Source organism: Dermochelys coriacea, chromosome 11 (genome assembly GCF_009764565.3).
Source record: "Dermochelys coriacea isolate rDerCor1 chromosome 11, rDerCor1.pri.v4, whole genome shotgun sequence".
Classification (NCBI taxonomy): Eukaryota; Metazoa; Chordata; order Testudines; family Dermochelyidae; genus Dermochelys; species Dermochelys coriacea.
In genome coordinates this window covers 39342184-39358756 of record NC_050078.2, presented here as the reverse complement: position 1 = coordinate 39358756, position 16573 = coordinate 39342184, and the positions used below count along the sequence as shown (strand labels likewise).

General features: G+C 39.6%; 1 protein-coding gene across 1 annotated transcript in view; it reads left to right on the top strand.

Moving 5' to 3' along the window:
* The first annotated feature begins 572 nt into the window (after positions 1 to 572).
* LRP2 (LDL receptor related protein 2) overlaps positions 573 to 16573 on the top strand; it is a 185660-nt gene continuing 169659 nt past the window's right edge. The window contains 1 exon segment of the mRNA XM_043505242.1: positions 573 to 789. Coding sequence (XP_043361177.1) covers positions 696 to 789 — 94 coding nt within the window. The 5' untranslated portion in view covers positions 573 to 695.

Sequence of the window (16573 nt, the reverse complement as noted above, 5' to 3'; positions counted from 1 at the left end):
GGAGCAGGGATATTAAAGTTTCCTTTAGCAATAGCTTCATACGCGGCTCAAGCTTTCTATGAAACTGACTTTCCTGGGAAATCCAGGAAAGGCTCGGGTGGAGAAATAAGATTCATTCTGTGATCGTCAAGATTTCAACAGCGTTTTAGAGGTGATTGACTGCGTCTCTCTGTGGAGTAATCAACTAAATCCGCGTTTTAAACTTTAAACCAATGTCTGAATGTAATGACTTGTTCTAAAGCCTTTATACGGCTCCTTTGTTAACCCCCTTTTCTTTGCGTGGGGCATATAGTTTGTCAGTTGGGACACTGGCGTCTGAGGAGCATCAAATGCTGTTTGCTATTTAAAATCACCCTGGATCTGCCCCAAATGTATTGTAAAGCAGCAGCACGGTGATGTAAAGTCATTGGAGTGCATTGGTGTGAAAGCATCCCTCCTACCCGGCAAAGTGCGCGCGGAAGGAGGGGCAACGGCAGCCTGTGGCTGCAGGGACCTGGAGCAATGCCTGATTCCCCCATGCTAGTTCCGGGGCTGCTGGGTATAAAGAGCTTTATGCAATGTCTGGAGGGTGGGAGTTTCGTCTGCAACTAGCGGGATCAGAAAAAGACACCAGGCGGCTTGCGCTGTTGCAGGGCCGAGCAGCCTTCCTGAGCCCAGCAGCGTGCTTTCTAGGGCGCTGGAGCATCCCAGCCCACATGGGATCTCGCCACAGGATGGACGGAGGAGCAGCGGCTTCTTGCAAAGTGCTCATATTATTCACTGCATGCATCATGCAGGCTAGTGGCCAAGGTAAGTGCCGTACTGCAGCCTAATCTGAGTGGGAGTCGGGGCTCTTCCGCGCCCTCCGGGAACGCCAGGGGGGAGAAGAGAGGGTCAGTGGCTGCCGGGCTGTAAGGGAGCTGCGTCCCCGGGGCTTCCTCCCAGGGCTCGAGCAGCCGGAGGTGACTCTACCCAGAAGTTGTTTAGGCTGTAGTGGAAAGTAGAGCGAGCCCGGGGGCTGTAAGAAGCGAGCCCGGCGTTGTCTGACATCGCTCCTCCTCAGGCTGGTTTCGACCTTTGCTTCTCCCAGCGTGGTTCTTTACCCAGTGAAGGGGTCAGAGTCCTGCGGCGGAGCAGTCGCTGCGCCAGGGTTACGGTTGGCAGGGCCGTTCAGGCGGTGCAAATCCACAGCGGAAAGTCACGCAGGGCTTTCATTTTCTGGAGGTGCAATGGAGAGAGAGAAGCCTGTAACGGGGGGGGGGGGGGAGCGCTCCTCGCAAGGAGGCCGGCCAGGGCTCCGTGCATAAAGCGAGGCAAGGCAATCGCCGAACCCTGGCGCTTGCTACTGAAACATGTTGTTTGGCCCCGGAGTCTGGAGAACATCTATAAAGATCTGTCTATGGCCGTGCTGCCGACCCCTCTCAACGCGCCAAATGCAGGTGGTTTGGAAGCCCAAAGTGAGCAGCCTGAGTGAGTTCCCCCAGTTTCTAAGAGCTGATTTTGCAACCAGCTCCTCGGCAAAGTTGCACCTCGAGATGTGTTCCGCTGGGCAGACGCAGGCTTTGCTATTTTTATTTGCACTGATTGTGCATGTGCAGCGTGTACGTGTCTGTTATATGTGTAACAGATGCGGTATTTTATATAAGAAACGAGTCTCATAAAGAAACAGATGCTTAGTCCGGAGCACAATAAGCTTCCCTCAGTCCCAGACACAGATTTGAAGTTGGGAGAGAGAGAACTTTTTCTCTGGGCTTTGCTGTTGCTAGGTTACATTGGGGAGCATGTGACTGGCAGAGCAGGCTGAGCACTATAGGCTGCGCCGCCGCCTACTCTGGTACTGATCTGGCTGCTGGGGATGGAGGAGTCCTATCTCCACTCTCTCACTCACTCCCACCCTGTAACTGCAGCCCATCTCTTCCTGTCTCTCCCCTTCCCTCTCCCACACAATGTAATTGCCCCACAATTAAAATGAAACCCCTTATTGTTCCAGCAGGATGAGATGAAGTGAATTTCCTGGGCCACGTCTATTGGCCTGGTAGCCCCACTGTTTTATGTGTGTGCGTTAGGTGGATGTATTCAAATTGTTAATCTGCTTTCTTTGCTCAACTCTTAGTGTAAGCTCCTTAGAGGGAATCAAGTAAGTAATTATGCTGCTAGCAGCTCCCTTTTCTGAGCAGGAAAATAGTTAGGAGATAGCTAATGTACAGCTGGAGCATTGCAAAAGGTCCAGCCATAGAGGTCACACTGGGTAGAGAGCTAATTCCTTTGCACTCTTATTTACACTGCATAGAACTAAAGCTACAGTGCTGGCTTAAATACGTATTTCCTTGCTCTACAGCCACCTTAGAAAATTTATGACAAATGTATAGTAGATGTGAATATGAATTTACCAATTATTTGGTAAAGTGAGGGTAAAATCTTTAATTGGAACCCAAAAGCAGGGCAGGTGTTAAGAACTTTGCTGGGCTGGATGTAAGAATGATCAGAATAACTATGCTAATTAGATGATGTAATGTTAGTAATAGAGTCTATGGTAATACCTGTGTTAAACCTCTTAAAGTAGTATTGTCAACTCTTGGGATTCTTATTCCAAGTCTCACAGTATTTGGTGTTTTTCTTAAAACTCTAGTTCTTGGAATCCTGTGATTATTAAAAAAGAAAATGATTGTAGACTTTGTGGTTGCAGAGAGAGAAACTTGAAAACATGACCCAAACATACACTATTGGCTCAAAAATTAGAAGCCCCACCCTCAAACACTTTTTTTTTTTAAAGTAAAAATGGATTTTTAATCCAGTCTCATGATATTTTGAAGAATGACTCATGATTTTTGAATACTGGCAATTTTGAATTTGGGAGTACTGAGTGGAAACTGGATGTTTCCAGAAACCTAAGAAGACTCAGCTTAATCTGAGTGTTTATGCCTATATTAAGCAGTGTTGTGCCTTCTCCCTTGACAAATCTGACTCCTGAATTTTGTTAAATATGCTATTGGATAAACTGAGAGGAAAAAATGACTCCTCTCACCACCCAAAGTTGCATAGGAACTGATCCTGCAACCTGTTACTCATACCAGCAGTCTTTATTACTTAGGATTACTGTCATGAGTAAAGATTTCAAGATGGGGTCCATATCTGTCTAATTTAAGTTCTCTCACTGTGGTTTCCAAAAGTAGCATTTTATGTGGAATTTTATAAGCAATATTTTATATTATCATAGCATTTCATTTTGAAGAATCCCAAAGCACTTCAGACATCTACCTGTACAGCACTGCTGAAATGCAGCCACATCTTGGGTGGACATTGCGGTATACAGCAGTGTGTGAAGGGCAAATTTGGATTAAGACCATCAAGGCAAATGTCTGAATTTGCTAAAGAACCTGGCAATCTTTAAGGATTTGCGTACTCACACAGTACTCCATTTATCTGGTATTTATTATGGGACTAATGGAAGGACTGACTCTAGTCTGATAAAATGTGACCCTCTAGTTCCTGGGAGTGTAGGTGTTTCAAACCTTGCTGCTCTTAATAGTTCACTTCCATAGATAATGACAGGTTTCAGAGTAGCAGCTGTGTTAGTCTGTATTCGCAAAAAGAAAAGGAGTACTTGTGGCACCTTAGAGACTAACAAATTTGTTAGAGCATAAGCTTTCGTGAGCTACAGCTCACTTCATCGGATGCATTATAAATTTGTTAGTCTCTAAGGTGCCACAAGTACTCCTTTTCTTTTTCCATAGATAATGTTTTCTGTCTGTGTTCTTGTTTTCTCTATATAGTGGTTATCCATGAATAAGAAACCTATTTTCCCTTCTTAGAAGGAACATTCCTCTTTGGACTCTCAAATTTACCTCCAAATCACACAAACCCGATTTTATTAAATAACATTTTTGTAACCTATATTCAATTAATCGCAAATCAGTTAAGCTTCCTACATGACTTTTTTCTGGAGTGCCTTATTTTGGTTCAAATTCAGAAGAGACGACACATCTGTCAGAAAATGAGTATATATAAATAGTAAAGTAACTAGCATGTATTTGGCATTCAGTTGATAAGCAAAATGAGGTAAAATACATCGTAAGGAGGAGGAGGACAAGGATTTAGGAAGAAAAGCGTAAGGTAGTGGAGCTCCCACTTTATCCGATAGGCTCCTGTTAACAATTTTTCCTGCTACACCACTTCGGTCTCCTCAGTGTGTAAGTTGCATTCATTTTTCCATCATCTCAATATCAAACTACTGCAAGTTACAAAACATCATCACTCTCGCCTGTTTTTTTGCAAAATTCCCATTGACTTCAGTAGGGCCAGGATTTCACCCCATGTGTAATTTACATCAACATTTAAATCACTGCTTTGAATCTGTTCTTGTCTGTATCTTTACATTTCCTCAGTACTCTTCCCTGCATTGCATTAAATGACAAGACTTTTTTTTTTTTTTTTCCATGCATCTTGGCTAGATCCTCTCTAGTTTACCAGATTAAGAGTCCAGTCCAAGTCAGCTGGACTTCTGTGAGCAATGATTGCAGAACTGCGCTTTGCATTTCCATAGTTAATAAGTAATATCATGATATTGGTCTAAACCTTTATAATGCTGGAGAGGTGAACATTTCTGGTGATATCCTTTCACCTTACACGGACACACTTGTTTGGTCTGTAAATCCCCTGGATATTAAAAGGTGTACAGCTGCCTAAATGCACACTACAATTAAGTTGATTTCCAACTTTTAGTCTATTCCTCCTTTTTCAGTAACTCATAATTTCCTGAAGCAAAATCCTCATGGGCTGAGATTTTTCCATGGCTGGTCTCAGGCCAGAGGTGAAGTTTTTTTATAAAGTTTTAACAAATCTGATTCATCCATTTTATGTGTATATTGAGAAAAATATATATCCTTCCCAGTATAACCTGATCAAAAATTTTGATAGTGGATAACACAATTCCTTAGATCATTGAAATCTAAGGAATAAGCCAAGTTTGAAGCAAATTGGTAGAGTAATTTTAAAGGCAAGGGGAGAAATCGTGTCCCCATTAAAGGCAATGGGAAAACTCCAGTTAATTTAAGTGGGGCCAAGTTTCCATCCAGGAGAATTTAAATTTGGAAATTTTGCACTTGTACAGTTCAGTTTTGCTGCATGAGCCATGATTTACTTTATGTAAGGGTTTAAAATAAACTTCAGGAGTTATTTGACAAATAATATGGAATGGTTTTAGGAGAGACTATTTTAAGTCTGTACTCAGAACAGAGTTAAGGTTGAAACTTTAGCTGTAATACTACAATTCCTGTCTTTGAGTGCTTGATTGCAAAACCTTAAAATGTTAAAGCTTATTTGTTCAAAATAAAAATGTAATTCTGCTACATGTATGAAAAAATGATGTTGGCTTACATAGTGGCATCATAACTGATAAACTGAGATTTGTAGCTTTTATGTATATTGGTGAATTCACATTCTTTAACAATTTTTTGGCCAATCTCCATTTTGTGCAAGTTTAAAATTGGCCCATGTACCTGCATGTACAAACCACAAATTGGATATTTAGGTGAGCAATTACAAATCTCTGTGTGCAAATGTGAGCACTAAGTGATATAAAAAGTAGTAATATTTGGGGTTTGCTCAGGCATGCACAACTGAAAATGCATCCTGTGTTTAAGTGAGTTATGGTAGAAAAGTAAATCCCTTAACAAACAATGGTAGTGAACAACTTTGGGCAACAGAAATATTCTCTCAAAAGGAGGTGGTGATTTCAAAGCCTTCTAAAGTGTAAAACGGGCATACAATGGCAGAGTGGATTATACTAGAATACAAAGGTGAACTCTGTTCACTTCCAGGTTGCCGGTTTAAATCCAACCCAGGGCTGAATCTGCTAGGGTTACACAGTGCGAACCCCCACTTATAAATTAAAAACAATTTTTTTCTATACTTAACACCATTATGGATATACAGTGGCCTCTGTAAAATTAATAGGTGATCACAGTCCATATCCTGGTGGATAGGTGTCCACATCTCAGAAACCACAATCACATTTGGCATGAATTGATGCTTTTGCTGATAGTTTCACAAAAGAGGCCAAGAAATAAATGGGCATGGATGGTTCTTATAGCCAGAAGTGCTACATATTGCTAGGGTTACACGGTGAAGCTTGCACTGCTATCTACGATCTATATTCTGTGTAGGGGGAGAAGCCCAGGACGTCTGAGCAGAAGATTATGTCCCTTGCATAGAGCCCCTCGGTGAAACCTCTACTCTGAGGTTTTACATAGGGGAGGGAGGATTTGGGCCTTAAGGGGGAAAAAAAGTCAAGTAGGTGTTTTGAAACGAAAATGAATACATCCAATTTACAGTCTGTACTGCTGGTAAAGGCAGATATGGGAGAGGACCTTTAGGCTGAACTGTTTATCAAAATCCTGCACTGGTATAATTTTCTTGTACTCTGTCAGTGAACCATTATAAAAGGAATGCTGGACTTGATCTGCTCTGACTGAAATCAACAGCAGAATACCCTCGGACCTCAATGGGACCAGGACTGGGACCTCTGATTTGGGGAGGGGCAGTTTGATGGCTTGAAAATTAAAAATACGCATCAGTGAAACACATTACAATCTTTTTACCTTTTAATTGATAAAAGTGACATTTCTATGAACTTAATGTCAGTATTTGTTTTCGTAAGGTTTTTTTTTTAAAATGAGTAATCTACTTTTAGTACTTGTCTTGATCTTTCTTTAATTATTTACTCCTTTTCTATATCCTGGGCAGCGAAGTATATCAGGAATTTGCTAAGTAATCATTTAAAGTGAAGAACAGGATTAAAAAACAAAATTTCAGTTAAAAATTGAAAGCAGTAATTAGCTGACACCTGGTTAGACTTAGATTCTTCACCAACTGCTAGAATTACAGTAAATAATTAAGCTGCAGGAGTCAAGACAAACAGGGACAGGACATCCAAGAAGATCTGAGCTAAGATAGATGTGCAGCGTATGCAACACTTCCTATAAAGCATACCAAAACCTTCTTTTATATATTGATCTGACTGGAAATTTGAGCAATGAAATCCCACTTTAATCCAGATTTACTGCCATGTGTTTTGCAGGAAATGAGCAAAGATTCGTTAAGGGGGATGGAGAAGTTGTGGGAAGTTAGAATGCAATTTCATTAAAGCCTTTTAATTCTTTTCTTTTTGGGCTTCCTGGATTGACGTGAAATCAATCACGCTGTTCTGAGCCTTTACTCTGTATACGCCTTTTGCATTGTTAGATTATTGGGAGATCAAAGATCACTAGTGTTTGTTTTTTCTTCTCGTTATTTAGGGCCAAATCTGTAGGTCTTTCAGTATTTTATTCAGGGAAATGACAGAAGTCAGTTGATTACGAACTTCAGGGTTTCACTGCCAATAATAAGTTTTGCTTAGCATTCCCCACACATTTTTGAAACAATATCTTCCATCTTTGATATATTGCATCCAATACTGTTCACTTTTATCGGACAAAACAAAACCTGTTTCAGGACTGGAAAACTGTTAAAGCTGTTCAGAATTACAGATGCAGAACCCCCATTTCTCTTCATTTTAAATTCTGCTTAAAAAATGATGGCACAATATAACCTTCTGAGTGGAAGCTGAAAAAGAAACAACACTTTTTAGAAGATTTTTCTTAATTAATTCTCTACAGGTTGACACCTGTATAAAGACTAGCTAATATTAAGATTGTCACTGTGGTTAAGTAGCTATGGCAACCAAATAAGTCAATTATCTGCTTGTTAATAGTTTACGTTAAGTCTGGCAACTAAAGGATGGAAATGTCATACTGTATAACTAAAATATATTTCTTGATATAACTTCTTAATGATGCATCATGGATTTGTTTTCCTTTTTCAGTCTTACGAGATATCTTGAACTAATTCCAGCTTGATTCTCCTCTCACTTTAAACTAGTTTAATTGCATTGATTCAGCTGAGCTACTCCTGAAGTGCACTAGCATAAGGGAAGGGAGTATCCGAACCAGACACTAAAAAGTAGGTGGTAAACATTTCTTTTAATAATTTACCATATTGAGATCTGGTCTGAAGTCCACTCTCGTACTGAATGTTCAGTTTATTAATTAGCTTTTGCTCCTCCAGCTTAGCACATTTTTTGGAATGATTTTAAAAAAAAATGAAGCTTAATGAGTAAACATGGAAATGTTGAATGGAATAGATAGTTTTCTGCGGATTCCACAATAAGCTTTTACTGTTGGTATCAAGCTTTTTAATTTTTTCTTTGTTTTGCAGTTCTTAAACTGGATTTGAGATCTAAGGATCATTATTAGTAGTTTTGTTTTGTTCTAGATTTAAAAAGACATGTAAGAGTTAATTGAGACTAATTTTGTTTTCTGAACAGTTGTATTTTAGCAGTAATAATCTGGTTGGTTTGAATTTGATTTGACTGTATTGTTATACACTCCTATTTAACGTCAAGGGGGTCAGATCCTCAGCTAAATGGATTTAGACAGTTGATGTTCTAACTTTTTTTTTTTTTTTCTTTTCCATATTTGGGTAGGCCTTGTTCCACACATATGCACCGAAATTCCAGTCTGGAGCCCCAGATGGTATTTGGGTATGGGGGTCTGCTTGTATATTACAAGTTGCAGGATTGGGGCCTTTATTGTGGTTTGCAGCATGGTTGGAACAAACCAATTTGTATCATATACAGACGTTGCAGGAATCATCATCATCATCATCATCATAATAATGTCTAGCACTTATGGTGTGATTTTTATCTTCAAAAAACCTTGATGCACTTTTACTGATCAAGGAAATAAACCAGTGGTTCTCAAACTTCTGTACTGGTGACCCCTTTCACATAGCAAGCCCTTGAGTGTGACCCCCCCTTATAAATTAAAATCACTTTTTTGTATACTTTACACCATTATAAATGCTGGAGGCAAAGTGGGGTTTGGGGAGGAGGCTGGCAGTTCATGACCGCCCCATGTAATAACCTCGCGACCTCCTGAGGGGTCCCGACCCCCAGTTTGAGAACCCTTGCAATATACTCTTGTGATTCTCCTTCGGATTGGGGAAGTAAGGGCTGCAGAATCGGGCCTTATACTCATGTGAACAATCCCTTCAGGAATGCCTAAAATAGGAAAATTTACCCAAAAAATTCCATTTGGTGCTCCCACCATGTCAGCACCAATGAGAGCTCGATTTAATTGTGACTGGAACTATGACTAATGCTGTGTCAGCTGAACCTACTCTTCAGTAAGCTTAACTAACATGTAAGCCCCCAGAGCCTTGCTTACAGAGGGCTCCCATCAGAGCTGCAAGGAACCAGTGTTAGCACTAGTGGGAATACTTTGGTAAAATTCTCTCGTGTAAGGATAGCACTTGACTTCAAGGGGGCTGCTCATGCGTTTACTTTTGAGCAAAGATTGCAGGATTGGGCCCAATATATGATAAAATAAACAAGATGGAAGATTTAAAACCATGACAAGAATGCTACTGTAACTAATATTGGCATTTTTGCCATATGAAAAGGCTATTTGTGCATTCATTTTTACTTTTATGAGGTATAATAGGCTTTTAAACTATTGCACTTGTAATGAATAGGGTACATACTGGTCTGAAATTAGCAGACGTGCTTCTGGCATCTTGCTTGTGATTGTAGGAGCTTTCTTTATTAGTTTTTCAGATTCTGCCCTTCCTCTCTCTTTTCAAACCAGCCCCAGGGCGCCCTTTAAAAACCTGGCCCACTTCACCATTTAAAACCAGTTTAGCTCCAAATATTGTGTAAATGCACTGAAGCACTAATATTCTTTTCATTACCTCTGTGGCTACTTGAAAGGTATTCACTGTAGTAATTAACCTGCATGTTGACAAATGTGAACTGGCAGAACACCAGGAAATCTGAATTGAATCTCAGATACGCGTCGAGGGGCCTATTCTGTCTTCCTTGATCAGGCAAAAAGCCCATTTCTTCAGTGTCAGTTTTGTCTGAGTGAGGAGGACAACAAACTCCCTGAGCACTTGCTAGGGAGTTATCTCCTGCTATGGGATTTGTACTGTGACTAATGCAGTCTAGTATATAGAAATGGCTGTCTAATAGTGGAAATAAAAAATTGCTATGACCCTTCTGACCTAGTTTGGGTGTGGCAAATGTATCAAAACTTAAATGCCTGAAGTGCTTTAGGAATTTGGACATCAATTTGGGGAAGAAACAGGCACTTTGATAATTTACAAATAATTAAACACGCTGAGGTAAACAATGGCAATAGCAAAATTTGAAAACAGATGACTTATGACAGCTAAGTATCATACCTATTAGTGATAAAGGTCACATATCTGTTTTGCCCCCAACACTTCACCTTTTTTTTCCTGTTTAAATGATCCTATTGGCGGGTTAGTTAGCAATAAATCACAAGCACCGTTTCTGGCAAGTTAGACTGTAAACTGATCAGTGCTACCATGCCTAGTCTGATAGAAAAGTTGGCCTGGTTACCACCACACTAAGGCCACGATACTGAAAAAACTTATCCAGATGCTTAATTTATTCACTGGGAATAGTCACATTGACTTCCATAGAACTACTAATTGTGCATAAAGAGTAAAGTAAGAGTATATCTACACCGAAATAAAACACCCGTGGCACGGCTGCGACTGGTCCGGGTCAGCTGACTTGGTTTGTGGGGCACGGACTGCAGTGCTGTTGGGCTTATGCTAGAGCCCAGATTTGAGACCGTGTGAGAAGAAAATTAAAATTGAGGCCAGGTCTACACCAGAAAAGGTTAGCCAGTAGCGCTATGCCCAGTATAGCTAAAGCAGCTATACCACTATATTTACACGAGCACACCCTCCCAGTGTAGACACAGCTCCTACTGGTAAAACTTGCTTTTGCCCATATAGTTTATATAGTTCCAGTCTTCAGTCCTTACCTGGGCCAAACTCCTGTTGAAGCCAGTGTTTTCTTTTGTCTGCATATAGACTGTCTACAGCAATGGGTGTGTTTCTTTCAAAAGATGAGTGGAATGATTAAAAACTGGGCAGATAAGGGGGTCCAATCCTGCATTCCTTATTTTTGTGAGTAGTTGCATTGGGCTTCGTGAAAAAGGGCAGCAGGACAGGATCCAAGGATTTTACTTGGGTAAATGCTTGAGGCAAAGATCAGCATAATTTAAATCCTTATGGCCTGCTTCTGCTCCTGCTGAAATCAGTAAGAGTTTTGCCATTTACTTCAGTGAGCAGTGTCTAAATTAAGGAACAAACAAATAATTTTCTAGAAAACAGAACATAGGGGCCAAACCCAATTTGCCGTACTTGCCTGGGCAGTTCCATTAGTTACAGTGGTACTATTTGAGTGGTAAAGGCAAGCCGGATTTGACCATAGATATGTGGATGTGCTGTGGGGAGAGAGAAGTATCTTTTGTTATGTGCACTTACAACTTGCATTTAACTAACACCTACAATTTATTTTTTCCTGCATTGAAGAATTTATGAGAATGTTCCCCAATAAAGTTGGGTCAATACAGGCATTTTTTTGAATTATTATATGTTATGTGTCATCTTAAATATAGCAATGAAATATATAATGGATTTTTAAAAACAAGTTATTTAAGATTGTCTTTCCTAGTGCATTTGGAAAGCATTGTTTGGGGCTGATACCTGAAGCTGCTGGGACTCATCACCTCTTAGGATAGATAACTTAATTGCATCCAACTTAATTAAATCTGGCAGCAGCATGAGATTTAATTTTGAGAGCAAGCAGCTGATTGGATAGGAAGTTTATTAAAAGTACCTCGAAACCATTCAACTAAAAGTGGCTTCCTGAGGATGGTTTTGTAGTTTGAAACTGCATTCATCAGAATTTCCCAGTGGTGTATACTACACATGACACAGAGTTATCTGAGCATGGGTTTTATCATTGTTTTCCACATGCTATACAGTTGTAAATACTTCCAATTCGTGGAGGTTTTCACACTTGGTCCCCCATTGCCCAATTGTTATTCTGTAGCAGCCTTGGGGCTATTAGCCAGTTTCATTCTTATGAAAATGCTTGGGATGCTTCTTTTTGTGAGTAGTTGAGGGTGCCTTTTACTTTCTTCCAGTTTGCTTGTTCTTCCTCCTCCTCATGTAATTTAGTCAATTAGAATAGATTTTTGCATATTTAATGTGCTTCACAACAAGGAGATTTTGAACAGCAATAGTAGAGTGTGCTCAGCAGAGTGTGCTTCACTAGAGATCCACAGTGTGTGCTTCACTTATCCCGCTAATACAATCACAGCTGATTTATATGGATTAAGATACCAAATGTGAAGGCAACTGGTTAATATTATCCAATTTAGTGCAGAACATTTTATTTCCGTACAGTGTATCTGAAACCATTGACATTTTGTAAAGGCTAGTAGTTAATACCGAAAATTCTGACTCTTTAAAGGTAATCACAAAATAAATTTTGTAAAATAAGAGTACAATAATTTTATACTGGACACCTTTAAAAGTACTTTTAATAAACATTTATAATAAAGAAAGAGTTTGTAAAGATAGATTCATGACAGGTTCTCTTTGTTTTGAGCCTCTTTTTTGTTGAAGAATAGGGGAAACTTCCTTTGATGGGCGCAGGCACATGTCCTATATGGTTAAGGGATGTATACTTTAGAAGTAATGGGAAACTTTACCTTTTACATTTAGGTCATCTACCTATTACATTAAGCCCACATTAATAAAGATTATTTCTTATTTCTGCTCTCTTAAAGGATGAGGGTGATACAGATTTGCTGAGGTTTTTTTTTAGTTCATTGGTAGAAACAAGCAGTGGATTTTTAAAGAAAACTTCATCATGATACTTTTAAAATGAATATAGAAGTGTAGTAAGATCAAAAGGAAGATAAGAATATGAACCCATGCTATGTGTATACCCATGCATATACACAGCATAATATGATTTATTTTTAATTGTTAGAAAGCTTTTTTCACATTTAGTATTGGCATTGCTGATTAAGCGTGACCTAAACTTGTAAAAAAAATCTTAATTTTTCAGTATTATTGGAATCGGTGATAAATAATATCCAGGTAGCTTAACACTTTATTCGAACATATGAGCTTTATTTAAAAGTTGGATTGTTTTGGTAGTTGATCTCTTACGGGTTAAATGGTTCATTTATGACTTGTCTGAAAACCAAGAGCTTGTTCCCCATATTATTAGTTCAAATTCATATGTGGAGAAAATGAAAAATAAATAGATTTGTTAGGAAATTAATTTTAAAAGTTTTCTATTTTTAACAGGCTATTTGCATTTGTAGAATTTTTCAGTTAAAAGAGCTAAGTGAAGTTAGAGGATGAGGATTATGAATATCTTGAATGTTGCTAGGAGGCATTTACAGTGTCATTCCTTTGAACTTCATGTCCTTAGGAGAGTTGAACTCTTTTTTTTTTTTCTTTGCAGGAAAGCTTTTCTGCTTAGTTTCAGTAGATTAAAATCCTGAATTTCTTTAATTCTAGGATTTACGTAAAAGGCATTCGCAGAAATGAATCTATAGCCGCCCCTTTATGACTGTCTTACAATAACTGGAAAATAAAAAGGTTATAGTTTGATATACATAAAATGACTATATTCTAATTGTTAAAAGAGTTTGCATATTAATGTTATTAAGATGACATTTTTTACTGAAGTTTTCCTTCCACATAGATACAGTAAGTGTGTGTTGTGTATATTCTCATTTCAGATTTAGTTGCTGAAGGTGTGTATGGGTTGCATGTGCACACACAGATGCAAAATATGCACAATATTTTTTGGAATCCAGCATCTAGTAATGCAGAATATACCCTAGTCCTCTGGTGGTGTATATTGGCCTCACTCCACTGACTTCAATGGAGCTATGCTGATTTACACTAACAGAGGATCTTGTCCCCTACATGCCTTGATAGAAATCCTTTTTTTGTACTGCGAGTACACAGTACTTTTTGCTAACCTGTTCCAATAGAGGAAACTATACAAACCTGACGTTGTCCTCTCTGAAACACTGTACTTCTGAATTTACCATGCATGATGTACACTTTTGCTTTTGTATATCCAAGAGGCATTACATTAAGAACACCTGAGTAAAATAAGAATTAACAAAAATAGGATCCTGGGGTCCCTTCTGAGTGTATAGACACATTCAGTGCAACTCCTTATGGAAACCATGACGGGGGGAAGCATAGGTGTAGTTTGACTTCTATAATTTTTTGGGGGGGAGTGGAGGGAGGAGGGGAAGCTGTAGTCAGACCAGTGGGGCTTCTTGTGGGGAGGAGGAGGAAGGCGCAAATTCCGTGCTTGCCCAAGGCTTTCAGTTTGGTGTCCATTGGGGAAAGGACAGGATTTGGCCTTCTCAAAGGGGCAGGGAAGCTGATTGTCTAAAATCAAAACAGGTATCATAGCCTAGAGACACCTGAGATGGAAGTAATATCTGAGATGGGAGCAGTCTCTGCATAGCCAGGTGGGCTCATGGAAAGAAATGTACAAATAAGAGATGAAACAAATTTCCCCCTCCTATTATCCTCCTTCCCCCCTTGCATCCCCTCCTCCCACAAATATTCACAGCTGATATCAGATTTAGTAATATCAAATCAAATTATTTGACTTATTTGTGTGGAATCATCACAGTTTTTTTGGGAGGGAGACGGGCAAGAAATGACATTTTCTGCAATTTGGCAAGATATAAAAAAGCCTTCACCATTGGCTTTCTGCTTAATTTTGAGAAGGTCCCACAATTAAGATTGGGTAGCTTGACATCCAGCCGAAGGTAGGGTTAGTGGAGAATTGGACCCTTTGCTTTTCAAGTTAAATCTTTCTTTTCACAGCATATGACCTCTGTCTCAGAAGTCTGAGTAATTTCTGAAGTGTCCAAATCTTGCTTTGCCTTCAGATCATATTGTATAGCTTTATTCCACAACTACAGTCCTCCTTATTTTCCTAATTCTGTAGTATTCAAGTAGCAAATGGAAAAGAGAATGTAACAAGTGCAACACATTCCCCACATTAGCTGGAAAAAATAGTGCATGTGTGTTTCCCATGCTATATATCAATAAGGAGCAGATTTCCTAGGTGTAAATGCAAAATTCATCACTCTGAGACATCATGTGGCTTTTTTAAATAAGGGTTTGAGATCCAAATGCAAATAGATTCCAGTCACTATATATTTAGGCATTTTGCTGTCTTTACAGATATATAACTAATTATCCAAGCACAATTCATGAATGCTGGAAATACTCATTTTAATTTACTGTGTCAGAACACTGTGTACAAGAGAGCAAAACAGAATGGAAATTGCTTAGGCCAAATGTCATGTGGAATGTTTTCCAGTGTTCTGAAAGTCAGATTGTACTCTTTCTGGACTGAGGTGAGGTGCGGCCCAAGTGCCTTAACAGAATGAGAGAGCTATATTGTGATATGTCATTCACTTCAGTGAGTCCTATATAACCCTAATTTCACTCAGTTACAGTACATATTGGTCAGGCATATAACATGCCTATACTAGCTGTAATTTGGGAATGAGACCGTTGGAGACGATATGTGTGAAACCAAGCCCCGCTCCTCCCTTCAGAAAAACCCATGAGAGGGGGCCATTTGGTAGGAAAACACAGCAAAGAGAACCTTGCAGAATTGGTGCCAAATCGATGGGGTAAAGGTCGGGTTTACCATACTTCTTAGCAAAACCAAAGGGGTTTCTGCTCCAAGAATCCACATATTCCCCACAAATCTACATAGATTTCTGGATGGAAATCTGTTCATTCTGTGGGGCAAACTCTGCAAAGCTCTCCTGGATGAGTATTTCTTTCACCTGGTTTATTCTTGGACTTTCTGCAGGATAGGTTTACTCTCCCTTTAAACCCCAATGGTAACTGTGGTTAGTGTTGCAGGAGTGACTAACAGTATTCATCTAGATCTGCATGGTCTGACAATACAATCAACACATGCACATGTATTTGCTGACATTTTACCTATCCTTAGGGTGACCATATTTTCTCAAAGGAAAAACAGGATGCTCCCAGGCTGGACCGAGCAGTTGACAAGAGCAAATGGGACAAATGCCCAGTTTTCTCAAAAAAAAAAAAAAAAGTCGGGATTGCCGGGACAGGGCCTAATAAAGGGACTGTCCTGGCCAAAATGTATGGTCACCCTACATATCCTGTGTGTAATTCTACCATTTATAAATTATATATACCAGCAGTGCTGAATACCTGATTCATGTATACTATCACTTAGTGTAGTGAACTTGCAAGTTATGGCAGAATGCCTTTTAGGGAAGTGAAAGACGTAACACAACATGCATGTGGCATTCCTTGGTTGTTGATCTTGGACGGTGGGGAACTGGAAGCACAACACCTTCTATACTTAGATTGTAAGCTCTTTGGAGCAAGGACCATCTTTATTCTCTTTTTGTACAGCGCCTAGCACAATGGGGTGCTAGTCCATGATTGGAGTCCGCAGGTACAAAACTACTGCTGCTCTTCTTAGAAGCCCTCATACCCTCATTTCATAGCTCCGGCTCCCAATCAGCACAGCTCCCTGCTCTACGTATTTCCTGGGATACTCCCTTAAAGGAAAACCTAACCCACAGCCTCATTTGTATGTGCAGATCTGCCAGAAGAGGGAGCA